At 54.9% G+C, this 26,499-nt stretch overlaps 1 protein-coding gene across 1 annotated transcript in view; it reads left to right on the plus strand.

Moving 5' to 3' along the window:
- The window catches only part of ARHGEF17 (Rho guanine nucleotide exchange factor 17), a 55,212-nt gene that overhangs the window by 16,187 nt on the left and 12,526 nt on the right, over positions 1 to 26,499 (plus strand). The window contains exons 2-3 of the mRNA XM_046014583.1: positions 20,873 to 20,950; positions 25,652 to 25,834. Coding sequence (XP_045870539.1) covers positions 20,873 to 20,950; positions 25,652 to 25,834 — 261 coding nt within the window. The remainder of the gene's footprint in view (positions 1 to 20,872; positions 20,951 to 25,651; positions 25,835 to 26,499) is intronic.

The following is a 26,499-nucleotide window of genomic DNA, read 5'->3' on the forward strand; positions in this document are numbered from 1 at the left end:
GGGCCATGAGTGCTAGAGAAGAACCTGGGGTAGAAATGTGGAGAGGAGCCCTGGCAGAGCACTCAGGTCAGAAGGGCTTATACACCTACACAGACAATGCACATGCCGTGGAGGAATTTGGCTATGATATGAACCCAGCATGGCAAAGCCTGAGGTCTGCAACATGCAGGCAGGTACACACGCATGCATACACACGTACACACTCATACACATTTCTTTTCAATCCCCAGTCGACTTCCGTATTCACAAAGACGTCTGTGCAGATATCGGAAGTGAGGGCCCAGCCCGGGAACCTCTCACACCTTTCCCAGAGCAAGCATTGATGACAGCAGACTTGGCATAGATAGGGACAGCCAGAGGTCAACTTAACAAGCATTGTAAATAGTCGTCATCCATCTGGGGACATGCAGACAGAGCCGTCTGTCCCTGCACTGAAATCCCGAGTGTCCAGCGTGTGGGGCTAGGTTGTGCGCTGGGTGCCGGAACCAGGGGGCCCGGAGGGGGCCTCAGCCCACATTCTGCTTGGAGCAGGACCTCATTCCCAGGGGGAGAACCCAGATGCTCGCTGTCACTGGCAGGGTAGCTGAGCTGACTCCACAGCTGCTCCGAGCTTCTCTAATGAGCCCTGGGTAATTAACTCTGGAATCAGCCTGGGTAATGGGTTTGGAGAGCCCAGGGTAACCTTTAAAATTCAGCTCCTCTGTCGCCCACTGGTACCTATATTTGCAGGGTTAGCATGTGGGCTACAGGACAGACAGACAGAGGTTCCTGCCCCAAGAAGAGGTGGGAGCCCCATCTGAGAACTGAGGATCCGAAGGAGGCCAAAGTGGCTGAGGGCGAGGGAGGCTAATGTGGCTGGAGCCTTGAAGAACCAGCAGGACTTCCTGGTGAAAATGGGGCCAGGCCTTTCTGTCAGAGAGAGCCAGGAGGGCAGAAGCCTGTGATGGAAAAGCCCTGGTGTGTCTGGGGTGCCGTGAAAGCCCACTCGTTCTGGAGAAAGTCAGGTGGGTTCTGGGGAGTCTGAAAGGCCAGCCCTGAAAGTCTGGAGTTCACCCTGGGGCAGGAATTTCCAAACTCTTACAGATAGTGTGGTTGCGCCCGAGTGGCTCAGTAGGTTAAGCATCTGCCTGCAGCTCGGTTCATGATCCCAGGGTCCTGGTATCAAGCGGAGTCGGGCTCCCTGCTCTGCCAGGAGCTTGCTTCTCCTTCTGCCCCTCCCCTTGCTCGAGCTCTCTCTCTTTCTGACAAATAAATACATAAAATATTTTTTTAAAACAGTGGAACCCTACCTTCTAGAGGAATCTTGACACTGAACTATAAAACAGGTCAGCTTGGAACCCTGCCGATATAAGTGAAGGTGGGGGCACATCTGCCCACTTGATCATGTCTCCCCCGTGGGCTTCCATGGAGCCCCCGGGACTCAGGCAGAGAATCCCTGTTTGGGGCAGAAGGGCCCTGGTGGGTGGTAGGGAGGTGGGTTGAGAGCAGGACAAGCGTCTCCCTTCAGCTTCTCCGCAGGCTCAGAAGTTCCGCCCAGCCAGATTCCCTGGGTAGGGACAAACCCTGGTGGGGCCATGTCTCCAGAAGGAGCCAGGATGATGGAGCACCCCACCTTGGGACTCCAATGAGCAGGCGATGTGCCCTACCAGGGGTCTGCAGAGCTGGGCTGGGCCCTGCTTGATTAGGAAGACAACCTTTCAGAGTGATAGGGAGGCCCTGATTGCTGACTGCTGTTTCCAGGAAGGCACAGGCCCTTTGAGGAGGCAGGGGGATAGCAGCTAGCAGTGCCCCCAGCGTGGGCATGCTGCCTGGCCCAACTCCATCACTGGCTGGCTGAGGACAGGGGGAGGAAGCTAGCTCAACTGAGATGAATCGGGAAGGCTCCCCCGGAGCTCAGAGTCACTGGAAGTGTGAACAGCTATTGTCAGGAGAAGGCCTGAGCTAGGCACCTGGCAAGTCCGAGACTCTTTGCAACCCAGATTTTGCCCACCTCAGGCACCAGCCTGCCTGGCCTGCCACTAGCTTAGGCTCCCACTTCCTTGGCCATCAAAAACATGGGTGGAGGCAGAAACGCCCAGCATAAAGACAGGGGTGGACGCACCTTGCAGAGACCAGCATCTGCTGAGGCCTGGTGTGTAGGAGTGTGATGGACTGGAGGAATCACTGTGGCTGGAGCATCATGCAACCAGAGTGGGACATGTGTGGGGAGGTGGGGAAATTTGACCTGATGCTGGTGTGTCAGCAAGAGCCGGGGCACCCAGAGTGTCGGGGGCAGCCTGAGCACTCACCTCTGATCCTACGTCCAGCTGTGTTGGTGTAATGGCTAGAATAGATTGGAGCCAGATGGCTCGGGTTCAACTCCTGCTCTTTCTCTTAGCTGTATGACCTGGAGCAAATATGTAATCCCTCCATGGCTCAGTTTATGTACCTGTAAAATGGGGATGATGGTGATGACAATGACGGCACCTATTATAGGGTTTCCTTAAAAATTAAAGGTGATAATGCCTGCGGTGGTTGGGCTAGAACACTGACCACAGGGGATCAGTGGGAAATTGTAAAGTTGGAAGAGGAGGGTAATGACTTGGCCTGGCTGAGGAGGAGTACCAGGGATGAGAAGAAGTGTATGGGGTCACCAAGAACAGCTTAGAGTCATCTCTGAGGTAGAAGGATAGGCTGAGTTCCCCGAGGGAGGCTCAAACATCCCCCCCAGGAAGCTGCCATAGGATGAGGTCTTTGCCATAGGAAGGGGCTTTTGGAGAGATGGGGTGGGATTCCGAGGGCTGAATTCTCACGGGCAGAAATTCCCACCCTGCTATGATGTTGCCCATGACTGACCTCACTTTACAGTCAGTATCTGTGGCCCAGAGACAGGCAGGATTGCCAGGGTTGCCCAACGAGTTCCAGCCCCTCGTCCTTCATCCAGGCTGGGGACTTATCTCCAAGCTTTGGCTGGGTCAAAGCCCAGCTCTGAGGTTGCCTGACTTGAGGAGGCGTGGCGGCTATGAAGGAGGAATTTGACAGTTCTCTGCAGAACGGGTTAGGAACTTCCTCTCTGGCTGCAGGGCAGGGAGGCAGGGAAAGTGTCCTGGAGGAGAGCACAGATGACCCTGGAATTGCGCAAGAGAAGACTGAGTGGGAAGCTGAAGGGAGAAAGCAAAGACAAAGGCTCCAAACTCAGGGTCCCAGAACAAACCCTCCTTCTTCCAATGAAATCTGGTTTTCATTCACCAGGAGCCCCCTCGGGACTTGGTCCTGTGCGTAGGCTGGGAACACAGGGCAGTGCCCAGGGGTGATCGGGGCCTCGGTGGAGATGCCCGGAGGCAGGGGGAGCCCAGAAAGTCAGTGTGCATAAGGGACAGTTCCTGGGGAAGAGACTGAAGCTAAGCCTTTGATGGGTGAGAGGGAAGATAAAGAGGGTCGCAACGGCTGAGACGGAAATTTAATGTATGTATTTAAGATTTTGAATATGTAGCATACTAATGTGGTTACGAAAAATAAAAGGGGGGCGGCGCACCTGGGTGGCTCAGTCAGTTGAACATCCGACTCTTGGTTTCAGCTCAGGTCATGATCTCAGGGTCCAGGGATCAAGTCCAGAGTCAGGCTCTACACTCAGCAGGGAGTCTGCTTGAGATGCTCTCTCTCCCCCTTCCCCTCCCCCTGCTCTCCTGTGCACACTCTTTCTAAAGCAAATGGATAAGATCTTAAAAACAAAACCAAAAAAAACAAAAAAACAAAATCAAAAAGGGTAAATGTCTTCCCACCAGCTACCTAGTACCTGCCTTGCCCCACCTAGGATACCCGGTTATTAGTTCTTATGAATCCTTCTATATGCAAAGGCCAGCAAATGCACTGTCTTTCCTCCACTTTCCACACAGACAGAGGCACACCACTGTCCGCTTAGTGAGATCTCGGCCCAGATCTTCCCTTCTCAGTGCATTAAGAGCTTGTGTATTCTTTCTCGCGCTGTGGGGTGTCCTATCACACTGACTACCGGATCTGTACGGAAGCCCACATTAAAGGACGTTTAGGTTATTTTCAGTCTTTTGCCGTTACCAGCAGTGCTGCCGCGAACAAGCTTGTCCGTAGGTTATTTTGTATGGGGGCTGGTGTATGTTTAGAGCAATGTCTTCGGAGTCAGATTGCTGGGACACAAGGTACATGGGATTCTGATTTGATGTTTCATGGAGGGGCCACCAGCGTAAGGAGACTGTGTTCCCACAGCATCACCGAGTTGGATCTGTGCTATTTTCCCGGTCTGAGAGGTGAAATGGCATCTCAGTGTATTTTAATTTGCATTTATCTTACAACGGGCAAGGCTGAGCATCTTTCCACCTGTCCAGGAGATATTTGGATTCTCTTTTCAATGAACTATTTCCCCTTTGCCCATTTTTTCTGCTGGACTGTTGGCTTTTTGTTTTCATCAATTCCTACGAACCTTTATAATATTAAGGAGTTTATTATCGACTGGGTTATGAGTTGTAGATATTTTTTTCCAGATTTGTCACTCGAGTTTTGACTTTGTTTATGGCGTATTTTTGCCCTGCAGAAGGTTTTGTTTTTGTGTGGTCTGATTTATCAAGCTCTTATTTTATGGCTTCAGTATTTGGAGTCGCAGTTAGAAAGCCCTTCCCCACTCCAAGGTTAAAAGGCACTTTCCCCATGTTTTCCTCTGGTGTTTTATGTTTTCTTGTTATGTTTTACATTTAAATCTTTGACCCATTTGGAATTTATTCTGGTGTGTAGTGTGGGTTATGGCTCCCACTCCATTTTTTCCCAGAACTAGAGTATCTTTTTGGGGTGGGTATGAAGGCCAGAGGCTGTAGCTGTTGAAGGTCGATGGCAGAGTGGTAAGAAGGGCTTGGGGCAACACCAGTATATTGGGATAGGCGGGTAGAGATTGGGCCGAGGCTGGGGGCATAGCATTCCCAAATACATCTTTGCTGTGTGACATTGAACAAGTCCCAGCCCTTCTCTGGGCCTAAAGTATACCTAGAGTGTCGCTGAAAGGGTCCTGGATATCACCATGAACCCAGGGCTGACTGTGAGGGCGGTGGTAGCCGGCAAGCTGGCCAGCAAGTGGGGGCCATCCTGAGGGCAGGGACAGAGAGGCCGGCCATGGGTCCAGCACCCATTCAGTTGGGCTGAAGTGGAGGGGATTGGGGGATTGGCAGCTGAATTCACTGTGTTCTTGGAGTGGGCCCGTGGGAAGGCAGAGAGGGGCGGGCACCCATTTAAAAATACCCACTGCCGCCTGGCACTGCAGGCAGGGGTAGGGGGCAGGCCCTCTGCCAGCCCTCTGGGTCCAGGAATGTTGAAGGTTGCTGGGGCAGGCATACTGTCAGTTGTCGGAGGACTGTGGACCCAGCCCAACCCAGCCATAGCTCTTCCTGGAGGTCCTTGTCCCCCCTCCATGAAGCAGGCATCCTTGTCCTCTCCAGCGGAGAAATAGGGACAGACCACTCTCCCAGGAGCTAGTCCCGGTACTGTCCTGGACTTGCTCTGTGACCTGGGGCCAGTCCCCGTCCATTGGGGTCACTGTCCAGCAAAAGGGGCAACTGGACTTGCCTGGCATGCTTCTGCCATCCCTGGCCCTCACCCAGATTCCAGTTTGGATTAAAGCTGGGTGCGGGAGGGGGAGGGCTTGAGGTCCTTGCCTCTTCCCCCTTTACAGATGGGGAAACTGAGGCCACAGAGGGGACCCTGACCTCTGCCCTGCCTTTGCTCTTCTTGGCTTTCCTGGGCCTCTGGACCTTCCTCCCTGCCCCCACAGGGCCTTTACCAACTCCCCACCCCCACTCCTAGGCCCCAGTGGTCAAATTCCAGGGCTGCCATTGCCGTGGCAACAGCCAGCTCACAGGGCCCCTCCTCTCCAGGGTTCTCCACCAGGCTTTTGTCCAGGGAGGAGGCAGAAAGGGCCTCCCGCCCCTAGGGGACTAGAGGGGTTGGGGATAGGGAGGAGATCAGACCCAGCTGGTTTCTCATTTGTTTTCCAAGGGAGAAAATGGAAAAGGCACAGAGTGCTGCCAGCAAATGCTACTCTGTTATCTCAGACACAGTGGGAGGGACAGAGGTGGTCACCGGGGCTGGGGACAAGAGAGCCACCCAGAAACACCCAGAAAGGGTCTTCGAAACCTACCCCTGGAGAATTGCCCCATGAAAGGATTTGGAATGGGAGATGGAAGATCCTTCCTAAGGTCGCCACCATCCAATGCTAAGGCTGCTTCAGGACTGAGGGGCCCATCTCATCTCGGGCTTTCTCCCAAGCAGACATGCCCCATCGTGGAAGGAGTTACCATGGTACCCTTGGAGGGGGGTGAGCTCCTTGGCCCTGGGGTTATGCAGACAAGGATTGCCAAGGGGATGCCTACAGTGGGAGGGGGATGCACCTCTGAGATGACCTGCCTCCTTTTCTTTTAAGAGCTACCTATTTATTTGTTTAGAGGGAGAGAGCAAAAGAGTGTGTGTGCACATAGGGGTGGGGGTGTGGGCAGAGAGTGAGGGAGAGAGAATCCCAAACAGACTCCTAGCAGAGCAGGGAGCCGGGCCTGGGGCTTGATCCCATAACCCTGAGATCATGACCTAAGCCAAAACCAGGAGTCGAACACCAACCAAATGCGCGACCCGGGCGCCCCTGAGATCACCTGCCTTCTAAGGTTCTCTGGTTATTCATAACGTGCCAGTGTTTATGGAGGGCTCTGTTCCAGGCACGATGCTAAGTAAGCCCTTTATGTCCCGTATCGTATAGATGAAACTGGCACTGATATGCGCCTCCTGGAGGTTGGGGCGGCCGTCTATGCAATGTGGTCTCTGGCTTTGCCCTTCTTCTTCCAGGGCTCCCACCCACTGTTAACTTCCAGGTGTGGTGTGTTTGCTTCCAGCTTTTCTCCTTGCATATATGCACATATATATGCAGGTGCGTGTTGCATGTATGTGTGCATACATCTATCTCATGATGTGGTAATGGTGCAGTACGGAGGCTTCTTGCTTCTTTCAGTTAATATCACACCGAACACTTCCCCGTGGCCCTTTAAAGAGCTCCCTAAGTGCACGATTCCCGCAGCCCTGCGGTCAGTTCCCACTGTTGTGAAGAAGGCAGTGTGAGCGTCCTCATCCCCCTCTGCTGCTGCTGTCCCCTGGGCTGGAAGGCAGACCCTCTCCTGCACAGTGGAACAGATGTGGACAGACATCCTGACCCCGGGGGACCCCATGGGCACAGACCCTGTCACCATGAGACCTTGAGTCCAGTCCTTACCTTCTCTGGGCCCATCTCCTCTTGTGTAAAGTAGGGTAATAATAGGGTCCACCTAGGAGGTCTGCCTTCAGGTTAAAGGAACTTTGGGTAAGCAGCACTCAGGAACCGCTTGAGAGAGATGAACTCCTGTTTGTCTGCCATTGCTTTCTTCCCGACCTCGGGCACTGCAGGTCACCGACAGAGGGCAGGATTTGGGCCCCAGCCTCACTGCCTTCATCTTGAGAACCTGAGCAAGTTATGACTCGTCACTGAGCCTTGGTTCCCCCCCTGAAATGCTCCAATGAGATTAGGCCCTACCAGCATTCTGTAAACAGCAAAGTGCTGGGTGGGGCCACTTACTACTACTATCAGTGTCAGGAGAACACGGTTGCAACCGCAGAGGCTGAAGGTGCTCCCAGGAGGAGGGGAGTCGCCAGATCTGGGGTATTAGGACAGTTTCCCGGAAGTGGTAGTCCTGGTCCTGGGGCTTTGGGACAGTGGAGCCTAGGCCTGTCTCTGGCTGACTTTCAGCTCTGAATCCTGTTGCATGTGCATGTGCACACCCACATGCGTGCACGCACACACGGGTGACTGTGGCGGCCCAGGACTAGGACTGGTCACTAATTGTCGATCCTGAGCAGCAAGGCTTGGAAGTTGAGGCTGCCTCTGGTCGGCCCAAGGTAGGGGCCACTTCTACCAACGTGACCCAGACCCAGTGACAGCCCCCCGGAGGCTGGGGTGGAGGGATTTGTGGGCAAGGCTTGTTGTTCCCTGTCCCGGGCAGCTCGACCACCCTCAGCTTAGCTGGTATGATGGGAGGGTCTTCCCTGGGCTAGTCTAGGTTGGGCCAGGGCACCCAGGGCTTACTTTAGAGCCAGAGAGACTTACTGATGGGTTGAACTTGCTCCTCTCCTGGGGTGTCCCCTGGATCTTGGACTAGGGTAGGGGTAGGGGAGGTGGGGGCCACGATACTCCGAGTAGGTTGGGCCCCTTTGGACCAGATTTAGTGCAAAAGCCCCAAGGGCCCAGTTCTAGCCTCAGCTGACTGCCTACTGCCCTGGGGGTCTCGACACTCTCCTCTCTGAGCCTCAGTGCTTATCCGTAAACTGAGAAGGAATGGACCTTTCTCTTTCTCTGGCTCCCTCCTTTATCAGGAAAGCTGGAACGTGGGCATTCTAAGCTTGCTGTGCACGTTCATAACACTGAAACTTACTTTCATTCATTCACTGATTCACGAATATCTACTGGGCACTTACTGTGGGCCACACTGTTCTAGGCACAGATACTGAAATCTGCGAGCTCCAAAGGAGAGGGATTACCCCTCCTTGTCCCAGCAGCATCCACACCTAGAACAGGTCAGATTCGTAGGTTGATAGGAGCTGATAACACCTCAAGCTTCCCTCAGCCTTTGGTGGTTTGAATATAATTTCTGGCACCATTGTAAGTAGGGAAGATTGCCTCTTTGTCTGCTCAGCTTTGAGAGCCCCCAGGATCATATCTGCAACTCAGGCAGGCCCTGCTCCCTCCTCTTCCCTGCCTCTCAGCTCCCTGGGGCTCTGGCCTGAGGCTGGCCTGGCCTTTCCCAGGGTGCCTGGCTCACAGCCCAGTGAGTCATCTTCCGCTCTAGAGGCAGGACACCCCATCCCACCCCGAAGGCACACACAAATGGAGCCCACCCCCTCCCTTCCTCCAGCTTGTGCCTGGGTCCGAGAGGGAGGGAGCAGGAGGGTCTGGAAACAGACACTGGATAACTTCCTTTCCCACGATCCCTCACCCCAGCCTCCCTGCAAGCTGGAGAACTGGGTGGAGGCAAGGGAAGGGAGCCCTCCTTCGCAGAGCAACTCCTGGGCAGCAGGTGTTCACCCTCATTTTCCAAGTGGGGAAACTGAGGTCGAAGGGAAGGGATGTTTGCAACAGCTAGAATGTGGCAGTGCTAGGGCCAGACCATCTGGGCCCAAATCTCTGTGGTGGTCTCTGCTGAGCAAGGTTTAGACATTCTGAATGAGACAGTTTCTGGAGTTGGGAGGGGAGGGCTCTGGGAGGTGACCTCATGACCTCATACACAGGTTCTGAGCTAGGACCGGGACCATGGGCCAGACCCCTATTGTGGGCACAAGTGTGCACGGGGTTGGGTGGGTGTATTTCCTGGGAGCTACGGCTGCCAGATTTAATAAATCCTACTCTAAGGCTTCATCCAATTCCCAGTGGTTTCCTTGCCCCCATTCCCTGGCCTCCAAGAGTGGGCCAACCTGCCCCCTCAGACACAGATGTGGGACCCAGAAGATCTGGGTTTCAGTTTCTCTGCCTGAAAAGTACAGATGACAAACTGAGCCCCTTGGGCCCTGGAGATGAGGCAATTCAGAGCATATTAGCTGGTCACGAGCTGTTTTTCACATCCTTTGGGGTCTCTCCATCCACCTACCTCCCCCACCCCCCCATCTCCCGCTTCCGGCCATTATCCTTGATGTTAAGAAACTCTTCTTTTCCAAGCTGGAAGGTCCAGCTGTATCTTCTTGAAATTAAGTGGGTATGGGGGAGGGCAGAGAAGAAGAAAGGGAAAAAAAAACCCAAATGAAAAGAGACCAGTTAAATTTAAACCACATGCACCACAGCTCCTTCCATGCAGGCCTCTGCTGCCATCTGGGGTTGTCTGCTGGAAGTGCAGTTCTGGAGGCCCAGCTCTCTCACTAAAGCGGAAGGCTGGATCCTGGTGCCTGAAATCTAGGAGGATGGGCAGGCTGTCCACTGGCTGTCTCAGGCGTGGCCTGACTTACACACCTCCTTCAGGGAGCATGGTGAGGAATCTGGAGTCCACCTGAACCTTCCTTCCTTCCCCATTTGTCTACAGAGGAGGAAAGGATCCCTGAGTGTGGAATGACTCTGCTAAGTTAGGGAGCAAGTCAGTCGTTTGACACGCATGTATTGTGCACCTAGTGTGGGTCAGAGGCACAGCTATGAACAGAGAGAATCCTGGGCTCTGCCATTTGGATCCTATTGGGGGAAAGGGGTGCCATGGACACAGACCTTCCTCTTGTTTCCGTCTCTCCTGTTATTGCCAGTCATCCAAGGAAGAGGATACAGACCGTCACCATCTATTTCAAGGTGTCCTGCATTTGGCTTGATTCATTTATGTGCTCTGTGACCTTGAGGAAGTCACTTGCCTCTATGTTAGGCTGATTACTTGGGGCCAGATCCCAGCTTTGCCAAGTCCCAGTTTTGCCATGTCCAGCTTCTTGACCTCAGGCACGTTGCTTCAGTTCTTGGAGCTTTTGTCCAGCATTTGTGAAACGGAGGTAATAGTTATACGTAACTTAGAGGATTGGTGTGAGGATTAAATGAGACAATACATGAGAAGCAGCACCTCACTGGACATAAGCTGGTAGTAAAAATCAGACCCCACCAAGGGTGTAGGGAGTGCACTTCCCTCCTGGAGGTCCAGGAGGCGGTCAGGAGTGCAGTGGGGGGAGGCGTTTCTTCTGGGTTGAGCAGTGGCCAGCATGGTTCATCAGCCAGAAATCGGGCCTGAGCCCCCAGCACAGGGCGTGAGAGCTGCCACCTCGAATTTCCGTCAGCCAGCAGGGTCAGTTTCTAGAAGGTGATCTTCTAGTACTGCCGGGACGAGGGCTCCCAGCTAGACTCCTCTAGGCCAATAGATGAAATCTAGGTCTGCGGAAAAATCATCCCCTTGCTTCCCTTCTCCCTTCAGGACATTAAGGACCCTGGGTTCTTAGCCCAGTTCTGCCACTTTCTGGCTTCACCTGGCTCTGTTACTTCTCTGAGCCTCAGTTTCCCCAGCTAGGTAGTTCTCACTCAGTCTTTAGTGACTGGGCTGGAATCCCCTTGGAGGGTCCTTGCTCAGAGACCTGGCAGTGCATGCAGGCCTCTGGGTGGGACCTTATCTGGGCAGTCAGCTCCTACACACGGCCTCTGCCTACGGCCTGGGCTTCCACCCAGCGCGGCAGCCTGGTTCCGGGAACAAGGGGCCCAAGACAGCAAGGGAAGGACGTGCGTGGCATTTTTATGGCCAAGCTTTGGATGTCACATGGTATTGCTTTTTGCTGTCTTCTGCTCACCGAGGCAGTCACAGAGGTGATCTGGTTGCAAGGGGAGGGGGCCCAGGCCTCACCAGGCTACAGAAGAGTGTTAGTAGCACACTGAAAGAAGAGTAGCCGCACGGAGAACACTGGGGTAGCTGTCTTCGGGAAGTGCCAGATGCCACACCTCCCCGGGTGGCTCTGCGGATAAGATGCGACAGCCGTGTCAAGTACTAGGCTCGTCCCCGGCACGTGGTGAATGCTCAGGAAACAACTATGGCTGCTTTTGATTATCACGGAAATGGTCTTTGCTGTTCACCTCTGCCGTGGAACCGCAGGGACTGTCTCCCCACAATGGGCTGTGCGGTCACGTGGTGATGGACCGCTGACAGGTATACACAGACACGTGGGCAAGTCCACACAGATGGGACACACGTCATGTTACTCACGGGCCCACCTAAGCAGAGCAGTGGCCTTCCCGTGGCAGGAAGGACCTCAGGCCCCTTTGGCCCTTGATCTCTCCTTCCCATTCTCCAGAATTCTGGGACCCAGCCTGAGCAGCAGTCTCAGGGGAGCCCTGTGGTTTGGACACTGCCTGGGAACTGTGTGGGGCCTTGGGAGGCTCCTCCTTCTGGAAGAGAAGGTCTATAGGGGACAGGCCATGACCTGGGAAGGCAGGACAAAGGGACAGATGATGGGAAGAAGCAGGAAGGGGTCTCAGACGAGAGCAGACTGAGACCTCAGGAAGAGAAGTGGCTTGTTGAAGGTCACATCGCCACCAAATGGTAGAACCAGGATGTGAGCCCAAGCGGTGGCCTCAGAGCCTGCTCTCTTCATTTCTGTGCCAAGTAGTCCCTCTCTTCGAACTCTGGTCTCAGTGATGAACCTGAAGCCCCAGGAGCGCAGCACCATCAGGGAAATGACTAGTCATCAGGCCGGGGACATCCAGCATTAGTCCACACCGGTGGAGACCAGTGAGGTCAGAAACATGAGACGGTCCATTTGGGTCATTAGCCAGGGCTTGGTTTCCAGGGAAGTGGATTCTCCCTGATGCCAGCATGGCCTGTTGATGCATTTTGTCTTCCACCAAAACCACCCTGGGTGAGAAGAACCTCTTTACATCATTATCTTGGTACCAGTGAGGCCGGAGAAAGGCAGTTCAGGCAACTAGTGCACCGGGGAGACAGAGGGGAGGCCAGACTGAGCGCATGAGGCTGGAGGGGTGCTGGAGAGGGGCTGTCCTCTCAGAGGAGGGGGTGGGTTGCAGAATATGGACCCTGCACGCCATCACCTCAGTGTCACCTTTTTTATCATTTAGGTGACTGCCCTGAGCCTCAGTTTCTTTGTTTGTAAAACAGAGGAGGAGCAATAACAGAGCTCTTGATGTAGTGTTGCTGTGGGGATTAAAGGAGCCAGATCTTGGAAAGCAATGGTGGGGGAGTTGACACCCGAAAAGTATTCCGACAACATTAGTGATGGTGAGGATTCTAAGATTTTGGTGCTCCCGATCTGTGTGGGCAGTTCTGGGGTCCAGATCCTCTGTGGCAGATACTTGGATAGAACTGTGCAGATAGGAAAGGCTGGAGACCCTTCCCCACCCCACAGGAGCCTGAGGAGACCCACTGCCCCAGAATCTGAATTGCCTTTGTCATTTCTTTTTCACTTCCTCCCTTCCCATTTAGACTGTGGTGCCCAGCAGGGCACGGACCGCTTTTCTTCCCTGTAAATCCCCAGCACAGTGCTTGGTACCTGGGAGGTACTCAGTAAATATTTGTTGAAGTCATCAACAAAGGAATAAAATAAAAGCTCCATGAATTACTCATCCGTGGAACCATGTGTCTGCGCCTCCACTCATGTGTTCATTTGTAGCATACATCGTTCTGCTCACCCGTCCATTCATTCATTCACCTATCATCATACCATCCTTTCACTCGGTCAGCCCGTACTCATCACCCATGCATCTGTCCATCCATACGTCCTATCATCCCCGGCCGCCAGCTGGTCCAGCACTAGCTGCAGGACCAAGTGGGCCTGAGTGGGCAAGAAGCCTTGTAGGAGGTCTTGGTGGGGCTCATGGTGGGAGGTGTGTCCAGAGGCAGGAAAACAAGGTATCAGGCTTCTTTGAGAGATGGGGAAGTGTCAGCTGACTGAGTGGAGGGAGGGAGAGTTAGGTGTTCCCCAGGACCAGCAGAAGGGTGGTTCCACCCAACTGGGGTGCCCAGCCTGCTTCTCCTACAGGGCATGGTGGCGTGGCAGAGCAGAGCCCTTTGTCCCTCCCTGCCTCTCGTCTCCCCTGGCCTAAGGAGGACGGGAACTGCTTGGTGGGAGGAGGATGGTGTATGTGTCGCAGTTGGGTGTGGGGTACGGAGAGGAGAGAAGGGCCCTTACCAGCCACGTTGTACACTTGTAAAAATGATTCCGAGCCAGACCCACTCCAAGCAACTGCAGATACCCAAAAGGAAAAGAGACGTCAGCGCCTAAAAGGAGGGTTCAGTTCAGTCAAACAACAAAAGAACCAGACCTGCACAGGGTGCTCTGGGCATACATGGTGTCCCCAACACCCATCCGGGCTGACCTCACCCTGAGGGGCTCTGATGCCTTGCTGTTGTGGGGATGATCCTTGGACACCCCAATTCAGCAGCTATGTGCTCCTGTTCCTTCTCTCAGCTTCCTTTCATTCCCCACCCCACCAACTCCCCTGTTGCCATGACAACAGGCTTGGATGTAATTAGCCATCTTTAATGAAGCAGCAGCAGCGAGCAGGGCCTCCACACCAAGCCCTCCCCCTTCTCTAGGGCAGTGGCCTCCCGTGAACTCTGCCATCTGGGCACCCACGTGCCTCTGGATTTCCAGACCTCAGGAGGTTGTTCAAACCCCACCTCCTCCAGGAAGGCCTCCCTGAATACCCCCTAACCCCTACCCCAGGCAGAGGTGACTCCCTCTGCTGAGTCCTGTATATTGTCTGGCAGCTCCTGGATGCCAGCCAGAGTGGTTCATCTGTGCAGGGCCTGGTCCTGCTGAAGTGAGTGAGGGCATAGACGTACTTTACTAATAAGTCCAAGTTATGCACAGCCCCCCCAGCTGCTCAGGGAAGATGAGGCCCCAGGTCACATAGCTGGAGACAGGGTCAGATGGGGGAGGAGGTGCTGAGAGAAAACTAAAGGTGAGTTAAGTAGCCACCATGATCAAGCAATGGGCTAGAGATGGGGCGCTCGAACCACGGTCCAGCCCATAGGGACAGTAAGAGGCAGCTGGACTCACTGGATTTCTTGGTTCAATCTAGAGGTAGAGGAGAGCTGGGGGCCTTTCTGGGGGACCCTTGTTCTGCCTCCCAGGGGTAAGAGGGGCTCAGCCAGGACCTGTGCCCTAGGATGGGATGTGGCCAGGCAGGCTCTAGGCCTTGAAGGCTCTGTGCTGCCAGTGGACGGATTGCGGCACCCCCCTCCCCACCCTGCCAGAGTTTCAGGTCTGTAAGGTTGTGTGTGTGTGTGTGTGTGTGTGTGTGTGTGTGTGTGTGTTTCAGGGTGGGAGGAGAATGAGAATGTGCATTTCCAACACATTCCCTTGGGGTCCACAGGGCCTGCCCTTTGAGAGCCAGTGTCATAGAAGGACCAGCAAGGGTGTTGGTGCAGAGGACACACTCATGCTTTCGTTCATTCTTTCACTCGACAAGCTGGCTCAGGCGTTACCCTGGGCCAGGCCCTCTCGGAACACAGGGGAGAGGGCAGCACACACTTAGCAAGCCTCTCTCAGGAGTCAGGCTCTGCCCCCTCGTGCAGCCTCACTGCCCTGGGAGCCACCTCACTGCCAGGTGGGGTCACGCCTGTTTTCTCTGGCTACTCTCTCTTGGAATTCTCTGTGCCTGTTTTCATTGCTGACTACTTTGGGATTGTCTGTTGAGAAGTTAAAATTTGAGTGTTGGACATTTTGGATCCTCTGAGGAAGCCAGTGCTGCTGGGCCCATGTCCTGCCCTCTCAGGAGAGGAGAAGAATTCCCTTGGGTGGGGTTGTGGGGTGTTGATTCACCTGATTCAGGGCTGAACAGGGGAAGGTGGCAGGAGGCTGCAAGGGCCAGCAAGGGGTTGATCCTGTGCCTTGGGGCTGCCAGAGAAGATTCCTGAGCAGGGAATTACAAGGTTTGCCTCCCTGTGATGACTGCTCAGTGTCGGGGGAGAAGGGAGGGGGAAGAGTAATTGAAGTTTTGTTTATTAGCCAACATCTATGTGCAGAGTGCTGTGGTTTACAAAGGGCCATGGACCCTGCCTTTAGGGGACCTACAGTGTCCCGGGAGGAGATGGCCATCAACCTAGCAATTGTTCAAATGTGTAATTACAAACTATGGTATCTGGTTAAGAAAAACAGAGAATCTTTGAGAGCGCAGAGCAGGTGCACCTACCCTGATCTGAGGATCAGGGAGGGCTTCCTGGAGGAGGTGACAATCACACCAAGATTCATCTTAAAGGAAAAGCAAAAACACTGCTAGGAGAGAGCCTGGTCTGTTTCTAAGAGTTAAAACAGAAGTGGTTGGAGCATATCAATCAAGGCAGAGAAAGGGAATGAGGGGACTAGCGTGGGCGGTGGGTCAGAAGGTATCCACTCTGCCGGAAACCCAGCAGAAAGCAGGTTTGAGGAAGGGCATCAGGAGTTCGGTGAGTGTGGGAGCCCTCAGTACACTAAAGAAGCATGAAGTTAGCCAGCCCAGAGGCACAGCAGAGGGACCCCCAGTGAGCTGCAGGGTGCATCAGAGTCTCCTGGTGGGTGGTGGAGGCTGGTACAAAAACAAAGCTCACCCTGCCCCCACTCCTGATTAAATGGGTCTGGGATGTGTTCTGGCATTACCTGCAATTTGAGGACCAGGTCCTGGGGATCATGCTTGAATACATTCTGGAGCATCATCTGGTGATGGTGGTAGGGGTTGTAAATGCTTGAGCCGCCCCCCACCCCCATGCTGGGGGTGGGTGGAGAGAACTAGGGCTGGAATCCACTAGGACTGTCTCAAGTATAGACACAGGTCAACTGGGTGGGGTGGGAATAGGCATGACTCAGGGTGGGCCCTTTCTGCTATCAGACCCTAATGCTCTGCACACCCACCCACCCGCCCCCCCCAGGGGAGGACAGTGTGAGTTTCCAGGGATGTACATGTATGCTCATCCCTAAATATGTGTGCCTGTTTGTACGTGGTTCTAGTTGTGTGAACCGGAAGCATGTGCCACCTGCAGCAGTGAGTCGGGTTCATGTGTGTCCGGGCTCAGGTCTGGTCTGTATGGGACTCTGTTGATGTGTGTGCACTTGGCCCCCACCCACACCCGTATACAAACCAAGGCCGGAGGACAGGTTTCCATGTATATGGGCCTGTTCAGTGTAGGGCCGTGCATGCCCGGTTGGGTACAGGTGTGGACAAAAGACCCATGTCTCCCAGTGTACTGGCCTTTGTCGACGGGTGTGCGCCAACTTCTGTCCTCTGAGGGGGATGGGTCCGAAAGGGGAGGCTACGGCGTGCGGGAGCGGCGGGGGCGAAGTTCTGCCGCCCTCAGCGTGTTGCGGGAGACCCGGCTGCTCGGAAAGGGGGCGGGCGGAGCGGGGCGGGGGCGCGGGGGGCGGGGACTCCCCTCCGCTCCCCTCCGCTCCCCTCCCCCCGCGCCAGCGGCACCGAGCGCGCCAGGCTCTCCCCGCGCACTCGCGAAGCGGAGGAGGCAACAGCGCCGCCGCCCGGGCCGACGCGATCAGATCCGAGCTGGAACTGACACAGCGGAGGCCGGGCTGAGCCCCTGGAGGGAGCGACGGTGGGAGAGAGGGGGCCCGCCGTCCCCCGCCGCCCCGGCACCCCCGCCCTGGCGGCGGCCCGGCCGCATGCTTCAGATGGTGAAGACCCTGGCCCAGTTCACCATTGCACTGGAAGACATGCGCGATCTGGGCCCGGCCACCGCCTCCGGGGAGCCCGCCGGGAGCAGTGGTACTGACGCTGAGGAGCCTGGGGAGGCCCAGGTACGGGGAGGGAGAGACACAGCCAGGGCCCTGGGCCGAGACCTAGAACCCAGCGCACCCGGGCCTCAGGGAGGCATGGGTAGATGCTGGGGCGCAGGACCGGGAACTCGGATCAGGCACACCAGCTGCCTGGCCGAGGGCCTGGGGGCTGAGACTAGTGATGGGGACAGGGATGGTGCGGCTGGCAGGGCATTGAGGTTTGGTGGTACCAGAATGCAAGCTTGGGGTGGCAGAAGGGCTGGCAACCTCAACTGGGGTGTGGGCCTGTACCCTGAGACCCAGCCTGGGCAAGGCCTTAGTGGTTCCTAGTGCGTGATATGGTCAGGGTGTAGGCAGAGACTGTCCCCGGAGGTATCCTGGGTTCACAGGCTCCGGAAGGAGAGGTTTCATTAGCCACTCGCCGGCAGCAGTCTCGAGGTGTATGTGTGTGCTGGGGGGATGGGGCATTGGGAGTAGCAGATCATGCTCCTGCCTTGCCATTCTCTCCCTGCCATTGGACCTGCTGGGCCTGGAAGGTGTCATGCTGTGGTGGCAATGGTGGTGTCCCCATTCCTGGCTCGGTGCTCTTCTCCTCTGGGGGAAGAAGAGGGGGAGGCTTCCAGGGGCTGTGTCCATGCCTTTGTGTGTGTCTCTGGGCCCTGTCTCTCATTGTCCTGCTCTCCTGGGCTCCCGCGGGGCCTCTGGTTCTGTCTTCCTCCCCATGCTGTGCTGTGTGTGATGTGTTTCTCCCCACCACCTGACATCTCTGGGCTGAAGGCCCTGGTTCTCAGCTAGGTGACTTGGCTGCATTTCCTTTTGGTCTCTTTGCAGAGTGTCTGGCCTTTATGGCTTCTCCTGTGTACATGTGTCTCTGTCTTCATGCTGTGTGTGCAGGGTCTGAAGCTTTGGGTCATGAAGTCCCCCAATCACACTGGTAGGAGAGGCCCCCCTCTATCTTCCTGCTGTATCCCTCCAGCCCCCTTCCCTCTCCCACTTCTGCGCCGCCTGTAGTAAAGGTCTGAGGACGGGGCTGTTGAGGGGTGACAGGCTCTGGGGGAGGCTAGGCCCCTGGGGGAGGCTAGGCCTACAGGGCTGTCCCGCCCAGAACAGGTGGGCCTGCTGATCTGCTTGACAGCTGCATCGCCCCACTCCTGCCTCCCCACCCCCACGTGCACTCACACCCGTGTCTGGGCACGTGCAGAAGGGCACTCCATGCAGTGACAAGGAGCTGGCCTTAATTTCCATGCCTCTACCTGACAGCTGAGTGACAGCCCACTGTGCTTTCAAGCAGGAGGAGGCTGGGAAAGGAGGGTGTTGCAGCGTCAGCCTCCCTGCGTGAGTTACCCCAGCCCCCTGCGCTGCCAGGCCCAGCCCCAGCCCTGCCTCCCTCAGGAGGCCTCCCTGCCTGCCTGTGACCCTCAGCCCTGGGCCTAGTAGGGCCGGGCCCAGGGAGTGGAACGGGGAGGGAGGCTGTGCCCCTCGGGGCCGAGCCTGGCCCGGTTCTTCTTTCAGGGAGCTCCGTGTGGGGCAGGGAGATGGATATAGAAGAGCCATTTTGCTGAGGCAGAGTAAGAACACTGAAGACCCGGCATGTGTGGAGGGAGCTGCCCCGCTTCCCAGCTCCTTGCTTTCACAGTACGGGAGGAAGACATTATTCATTCCATTTCATAGGAGAGAATGTGGGAACCTAGGGCAGTTACCCAAGGTCACAGAGTTCGTAAGGGCCCAGCTGGGGACCCTGTGGCCCGTGGCTGGTCAGTCAGTGTGGGCAAGAACGCGGGGTGCTTGGGCCCTAAGACTCAGCATGAGGTGGTTAAAGAGACTTGGGTCAGAGCGTTTGGGTGGCTCAGTCAGTTAAGCGTCTGGCCTTTGGTTTCAACTCAGGTCATGATCTCAGGGTCGTGAGATGGAGCCCCACATCAGGCTCTGTGCTCAGTGGGGAATCCACTTGAGATTCTCTCTGCCCTCTCCCTCTGCCCCTCCTCCTGCTCTCTCATGTGCGTGCACACTCTTTCTCTCTCAAATAAATACATCTTTTAAAAAAAAGAGAGACTCGGCCCCCATTCTGCCAGTCACTAGCTGTGTGACCTTGGGTAAGTCAATCACCTCTCAGACTTGACTACCTTGTCTATAAAGTGGAGATGATGACACCTGCGAGTGTGAGTTAGAAATGAGGCCATATCTGTGAGTGCTGAGAGGGCTCTGGGGGACAAGGGGAGGACTGAGCATCTGGGCCTTTCCTTGGGTGGCCCTTCTGGCCTTTGAGGCTCTCCCAAACTCTCCATCCTAGGGTGGGCCCAACTGATGTTCCCTCCTACTAGAAGCTGCCCTGGTGTTTTAAGGGCCTTCGAATCACTGAGGGTAGATGATCTGACTGTAGCTGGGGGCTCTGAGCCAAAGCCCAGTGTCTTGTCACCCATCAGAGTATGCAGCTGGTGGGGGTGGAGCAAGGCCAGTCTCCTCCCTTACCTCAAGGGAGAGCCATTCGCACCTTTCCCCCCCCACCACCCGTGAGTTCCTAGCACAGGAGCCTACTTTTCTGAGCATGTCCCATTGTTGACAGGTTTGAGGACCTGGCCCCAAGTCCCCAAGTCAGAGGGAGGAGATCACGGGGAGATGGGTATACCATCTGGTGAAGGCTTCCTGGAGGAGTGGGCCAGAGGTATAGGAACTGGTGGCAAGGGGCAGTAGGTAAGCTGAGGTCCAGGGAGTCAGACACAGAGAAGGCATCCTCTGCCTGGCTTCTAGCAAAGCCTTCCCACAGAATAGGGGCTGCCCTGTCAGGGCAGGATGGACACTATCCCTGGAGGGGCAGGTGCAGAGTCTGGTTGACCCTCAGGGACTCCGTACTATAGACCATCACATGCTTAGGGTGGAGGCATTAGCTCCTGGGTCTCCTTTTCCCCATCCTTAAACCGGGAAGAAGAACATCGTCTACCTCACAGGGTAGTCAGGAGGATGAAATAATGATATGCTCAGAGCTGGTGTGGGGTAGGGCTCAGTTAACCTGTTTTTACTGAGAGAATGGATATCCAGCCGTGTCTGAGAGTGGGTGAACCCTGCCCCAACCTGGCTGTGTGACCTTTGGCACTAATGTCACCTTTCTGAGTCACTTTTTCTTCATCTGTGGCAGGAGGCCACAGTCTCCACTCTCAGGGATGGTGTGAAGCCCAGCCTGGTAGGGTCTCACCCTGTAGCACTGAGCCTGAAGGAGGGGTTTTCGAAGTTGGCAGCTGGGGTGGGGGGTGGCCTGGAGGCATCTTCCTTTGCCAAGGTAAGAGGTTATTGGTTGTTTTGAGTCCTTTTCAGGAGCCCAGTGGGTAACCTCGAAGTGAACAGGAGATCACCAGTTCTGCCAGCAGCCATGGGGTGGTGGTGGAGGAGTAAGGGGCACACCCTGGAAAGGGGGCACTTGAGATGTGGGGGGAGGGTGCCCCCTGCACGGGGAGCGTGTGAGCAAGTTCTGGCAGAGTGGAGACCCATGGTGCTTTGGGGTAACAGCCAGCAGCCCTGGATGGTGGGAAAGTAGGCTTTGAAGGCCAGGCAGAGGAAGAGGGTGGGCTCTCCGGGTCACTGTGCCTGCAGGGGGGGTGGGGTCTGAGGGGAACAAGTCATGCTCACCCTCTGCCTTCTGTCTCCCAAGGACATGCGGAAGCACGTGACCATGACCCTGCTGGACACGGAGCAGTCGTACGTGGAGTCTCTGCGCACCTTGATGCAGGTGAGACTCGAGGCTATTAACCAGGCCCCTGAGAGCGACCGTTATGAGTCTAGGAGGCTGTCACACACATGGGAACAAAGCCATTTTTAATGGACGGGATGGAGGCTGGAGAGGAGAGAATGACCCTGGAATACATCACCCCTCCGTGGAGAACCGCCCCCCATCATGTGACTATCCCAGAGGAGGAAGCCCCGCCAGGGTGGGGAAGAACATGGAGGGGACGTAATAAAGCCAGACAGGCTACCCCGGGGCAGGTGCTCCCTGTCCTGCCACCTCCCCCTGGCAGCCCTGGGCCTGAGCTTAGATCTGTGCCCCTGCCTACGGTAGCCCCATCCATTTTATTCATTGACTGGGAAAATGATCATTGAATGGAGTAAAATGCTGGGCACCTGCTGTGTGCCAGGCCCCAGCTCAGGAATAGGAAGCACAAGGATGAATAAGAGAGGCAAGCCGCTACCACAGGATCTCATTGCCAAAGGTGACATTGGGCACAGAGTTGAGTATATGTTCACTCTCAAAGCATTGAGGGGCCACCTGTGAGGTGAGGGGGTCAGGGAATTTTCCCTGGAGGACGTGCTGGCTTCCTCCCCACCTGTCTTGGCAGCAATAGGAGTGGCACATACAAGGTCAGGTAAGGAGAGGCCAGCATAGAGCACAAAGGGTTGGTCCTCTGCAGATGCGGGGGGGTCACATGGTAGGGGCCTTGACTACCAGGAAGAAGGTTTGGACCCTACCAGGGGCCCTGGAGAGTCAGCGAAGGGCTTTGAGCCGGGGGTGGCATGTCGTTTCATTGATGCTTTATATAGTCTGTCTGATTGCTAGGAAGGTTGGCAGCCAAGGGGGGCAGCCACTGAGGGTGGGTGAGGGAGGAGAGGCCAGGACCAGAGCAGAAGCCACAGGGAAGGAGCATCGGGACAGACACTCAGGAAGTGGACTGATCAGGCCAGGCCTGGTAGCTGATCGGCTGTGGGATGAGGCCTGGACTCCTGGTCTGGGTGATGGAAGCACTGTAGGAGCCCCATACGTGAAAGTTGGGGTGAGATGGCCAGATCAGGTTCTGATGGGGGAAAGCTCAGGATGCACATGTAGGCCTGGGAACCAGGACATGGATCCCAGCTGAGGGGGCCTGGCCCTGACAAATTCACTCAAGCCATCTAGGCAGACTGAGAGCAAAGAACAGAAGGTAGAGCCCTGGAAACATCCAAAGTGTACATTCATTTACTCCGCAGATCCGCAATGAGCATCTTCTGGGTGCGGACTGTGTTCTCGGTGAGGGTTCAGCAGAGAGCATGAGTGATAAGGTCCTGTCTCCTAGAGCTCATGGTCTCCAGCAGACACAGACAGTAACCAGCCAGGCAAACTGCACGTGAGGACAGATGCAGGTTCACAAGTGCGCAGAGGGTGTATCCGTAACAACTGAGTATTGTCCAGCCAGAGAAGGGAGGAAGTTCTGACATGTGCCACAACATGGGTGAACCTCAAGGACACGAGGCTAAACCGAAGTGAGCCAGTCACAAGAGGACAGATACTGTATGACTGCACTTCTGTGGGTCACCTAGGATGGCCAAGTTCACAGAAACAGAAAAGTCGAATGGTGCTTGCCAGGGCCTGGGGGAGGGGAAGTGGAAGATAGTGTTTAATGGGTATGGAGTTGTGGTTTGGGAAGATGAGAAAGTTCCAGAGGGTGTTGGGGATGATGGTTCCACAGCAACGGGAAGGTATTTAATGTGAGTGTACTAACTGTACTTAAAAATGATTGAAATCAGCAATTTTTATGGTGTTTATATACATTGCTTTTATTTTTTTATTTTACTTTTTAAAAGATTTTTATCTAGTTATTTGAGAGACAGACAGATAGTGACAGAGATAGTGAGAGAGAGCAAAAATAGAGAGGAGAGAGAGAAGCAGGCTTCCCACTGAGCAGGGAGCCCGATGCGGGGCTCGATCCCAGGACTCTGGGATCATGACCTGAGCTGAAGGCAGAGGCTTAACCCACTGAGCCACCCAGGTGCCCCCACGTTGCTTTTTTATATTAAAAGTAAGCACACAGTGACTCTCCCTTTCCCCCTGCTTGGGTTCCCTCTCCCGCTGTGTCTCTTTTTGTCAAATAAATAAATAGGGCATCTGAGTGCCTTTTACTCCTTTTACTGTCTTGTTCTCTCCTGAGTGGGTGGGAGTTGAAGGCACTGGGGTCAGGCAGTCCAAGATTTGAGTCACTCGCCTCCCTGCTGTGTGATGCTAGCCTAGTCACCTTGCTTCTCTGAGCCTCGGTGCTTTTGTGTGCAGAATGTGACTATCACACCCGTGTCCTGGCGCGAAGGTGCAGAGGTAACGAGGCTGCTCTTGCCTTGTTCACATACGGGAGGCTGGCGCGACCCGGACAGGGCTCTCTGCCTTTCACTCTCCTGGCCAGTTCAGGGCTGCACATGTGGAGGCTTGCAGGACCTGCCGGGAGGAGAGCCGGGGTGGGGGTGGGGGGGGGCGGCGGATAGTTCTCAGGAGGCTGGACTGAGAGTATGGGCAGGAGAGTGTTAGCCGAATGGACTCCACAGCCCTAGTGTTCCCTCACAGTGACCACTGCCACCCGCATTGATTGGTATCGTCCCCGTAAGCCAGGAGTTTCTTTTTTTTCCTTTCTTTAAATTGAGGTGTAATTAACATATGATGTTACATTAGTGTCATATGTAGGCCAGGCTTGGTATTTCTTTAAAGAAGAAATACAGAGGTTAACAGAGGCGATGGGATTTGAACCCACATCCTAAGGCTACACCTTTCCTCAGGGTCACCCTCCCACTTTGAGTCTTTCTTTAAGCCCCGAATTCCCAGCGAACAACCCCCCTTTTCCCTGACCCAGCCCCCTTCACCCAGCACTCCTTACCTTGTCTTTTTTCCCCACAGTACTTACTGCCTTCTAACACACATGTAATAATTTCAATATTTATGCTGTTTGTTTTCTGCCTCTCTCCACTGAGGTGTCAGCTCAACAAGCACGGGGACTTTTGTCTACCCCCAGGTGCCACCTGGTGCTTAGAAGGCGGGACACTCAGTAGTTGCCCAGCAAGCACGTGATGAGTGGGTGCAGGTGTTGGCTTGTAGAAGGTTCTGGATCAGGTTCTCTGCTTAGTCTTTCCTCCCACTGTGTGCCTGCTCTTGTGTGGGGTGCAGTTTAGCTCCTCTCCTTGTGGGGCAGCAGGCCCCCCCACGGTCCCCATATACCTCCCCCGCACCTCCCACCCCACCCCCACCCGGAGAGGACCCTGGCTCAGACTGGCCTAGGAATTCTTTTTTTTTTTTAATTTAAAGATTTTATTTATTTATTTGACAGACAGAGATCACAAGTAGGCAGAGAGGCAGGCAGAGAGAGAGGCTGGGGTCGGGGGTGGGGGGGCGGAGGGAGAAGCAGGTTCCCTGTTGAGCAGAGAGCCTGATGTGGGGCTCGATCCGAGGACCCTGGGATCATGACCCAAGCCAAAGGCAGAGGCTTTAACCCACTGAGCCACCCAGGTGCCCCTGGCCTAGGAATTCTTTTTTTTTTTTTTTTAAGATTTTATTTATTTATTTGACAGACAGAGATCACAAGTAGGCAGAGAGGCAGGCAGAGAGAGAGGAGGAAGCACGCTCCCTGCTGAGCAGAGAGCCTGACGCGGGGCTTCATCCGAGGACCCTGGGATCATGACCCGAGCCAAAGGCAGAGGCTTACCCCACTGAGCCACCAGGCGCCCCAAGGAATTCTAAGAGGGAGGCTGCCTGCCTGTCCCTTCACCGTTGCCGCTGGTCTTTTAAGAATCCCCAAGCGGGCAAGAGGATTCTGTTGAGCTTGACTTTCTCGAGGCTGTTATATCAAGCCAATTTAAAAAAAAAAATGTTTGATATAAAGTTTGCCAAAACATTGCATTACTTTTTCAAACATCCTCATTTCTTGGGCTTGTAGTTAGAGTTTGAGCCAGTAGAGGGCGACCGCTGCGTGAGCACGCGTACTGCGAAGCAGGGCTCTTCAACGCAGATGGGAGGCGAAAAAGAGGAGTTTTAATCAGACTTGACCGTAGCCATGAAAACAGTGCTCAGATGGTGGCACGAAAGGCCTCCCAGGCCCCTCCTTGCTTTATTTCCCCCACAGCAGTTCTCAACTTTTAACTTTCCACATGAAACTGATTTGAAGATAAACATCTCTGAACTCCAGGTTCATCCTGTAATTGATGGCATATGATAACTTAATAGACAGCAATTTTTTTTCTTAAAGATTTAATGAAATGTGGTTTATTTTTGTTTCTTCCTCATATCTGTGTGTTCGGTCACACTAGACTAAGGTCCGCTGGGCAGGGAGTTTGGTCTTCCTTGCTCACTGCTGAACTGTGCCTGTGCACAGTGACTGCTCAGTGAAGTGTCTGCTGAGTTAGCGCATGCGGGTCTCCCAGGAGCCCAGTCTTCTTGCTTTCCTCACTCCACGCTCTGCGGGTTCATGCATCCAACAAACTTTTACTGAGCCCACTCACCCCCGTCTTATGCCAGGCCCTGGGCCGCAGAGTGAGGGGTGTGGGGATAGGTCTTCCTCTCTCCGCTAGAGCTCTGAGTCTAACGAGGGAGATCTGGAGGCATGGCCATTGAGTCACAGGCTCAGGTGATTTCTTATGCCCCCCATGCCAGTGGGTTGGGATGCCATCCCTCTGAGGGTACCCGGACTGACCTGTAGGGGACCCCCAGGGCTACATGCAGCCGCTGAAGCAGCCAGAGAACTCCTTGCTCTGTGACCCATCGCTGGTGGATGAGATCTTCGACCAGATCCCGGAGCTCCTGGAGCACCACGAACAGTTCCTTGAGCAGGTGCGGCACTGTGTGCAGACCTGGCATGCCCAGCAGAAGGTGGGAGACCTGCTCGTCCAGTCGGTAAGTGGCCCTGCTGCCTGCTGCTACAGCCCCCACGAGCCTGGGCTCCTCCTGGAAGGGGATAACTGCTGCCATGGACCCCTCCCCCTCCCCCACTCCACCTGGACACTGACTCTGATCCCAGGTCCAACCCCAGAACCTGGGCAGACAGTGGCACTGACTCCAGCCCTGGGGTTGACCTGAACCTGGACACCCCAAAACCTCGGAGCTTGGCTAGACTCTGGCACACACCCCAGCCCCAACCAGTTCCTGACCCTAATCCTGGACCCAGCTCTAGTTGCTGGCACTAACTTTGACCCTAGTCCCGACCTCGAGCTGGTGCTGACACTGCCCCAGACCTCAGCGGTTGCTGGGACTGACCTCAGCCCTTGCGTTGACTAGCTCTTCTCTCCATCCAGCATTTTAATCAGATAGCTAACTACTTGGCACTTACGTGCTAGCCATTATTCTAAATACATTACATAAATCCACAAGGCTAGGAGAAAGGTGCAATTATTCCCCCAAGTTTAAAGTGGATGACTCTGCAGCAGAGAGAGAAAGTAACCTGATCAAGGTCACAGTGAGTGGCAAAGGGTTCAGGCTCCAAGAGCTGCGGCTCCAGTGCCCACACTCTGCCCCCGTCTGTGCCCCCTTCACCACGAGCTCCCCCCACCTGTGAGCTCTTC

The sequence above is a fragment of the Meles meles genome, chromosome 8, assembly GCF_922984935.1.
Source record: "Meles meles chromosome 8, mMelMel3.1 paternal haplotype, whole genome shotgun sequence".
NCBI lineage: Eukaryota > Metazoa > Chordata > Mammalia > Carnivora > Mustelidae > Meles > Meles meles.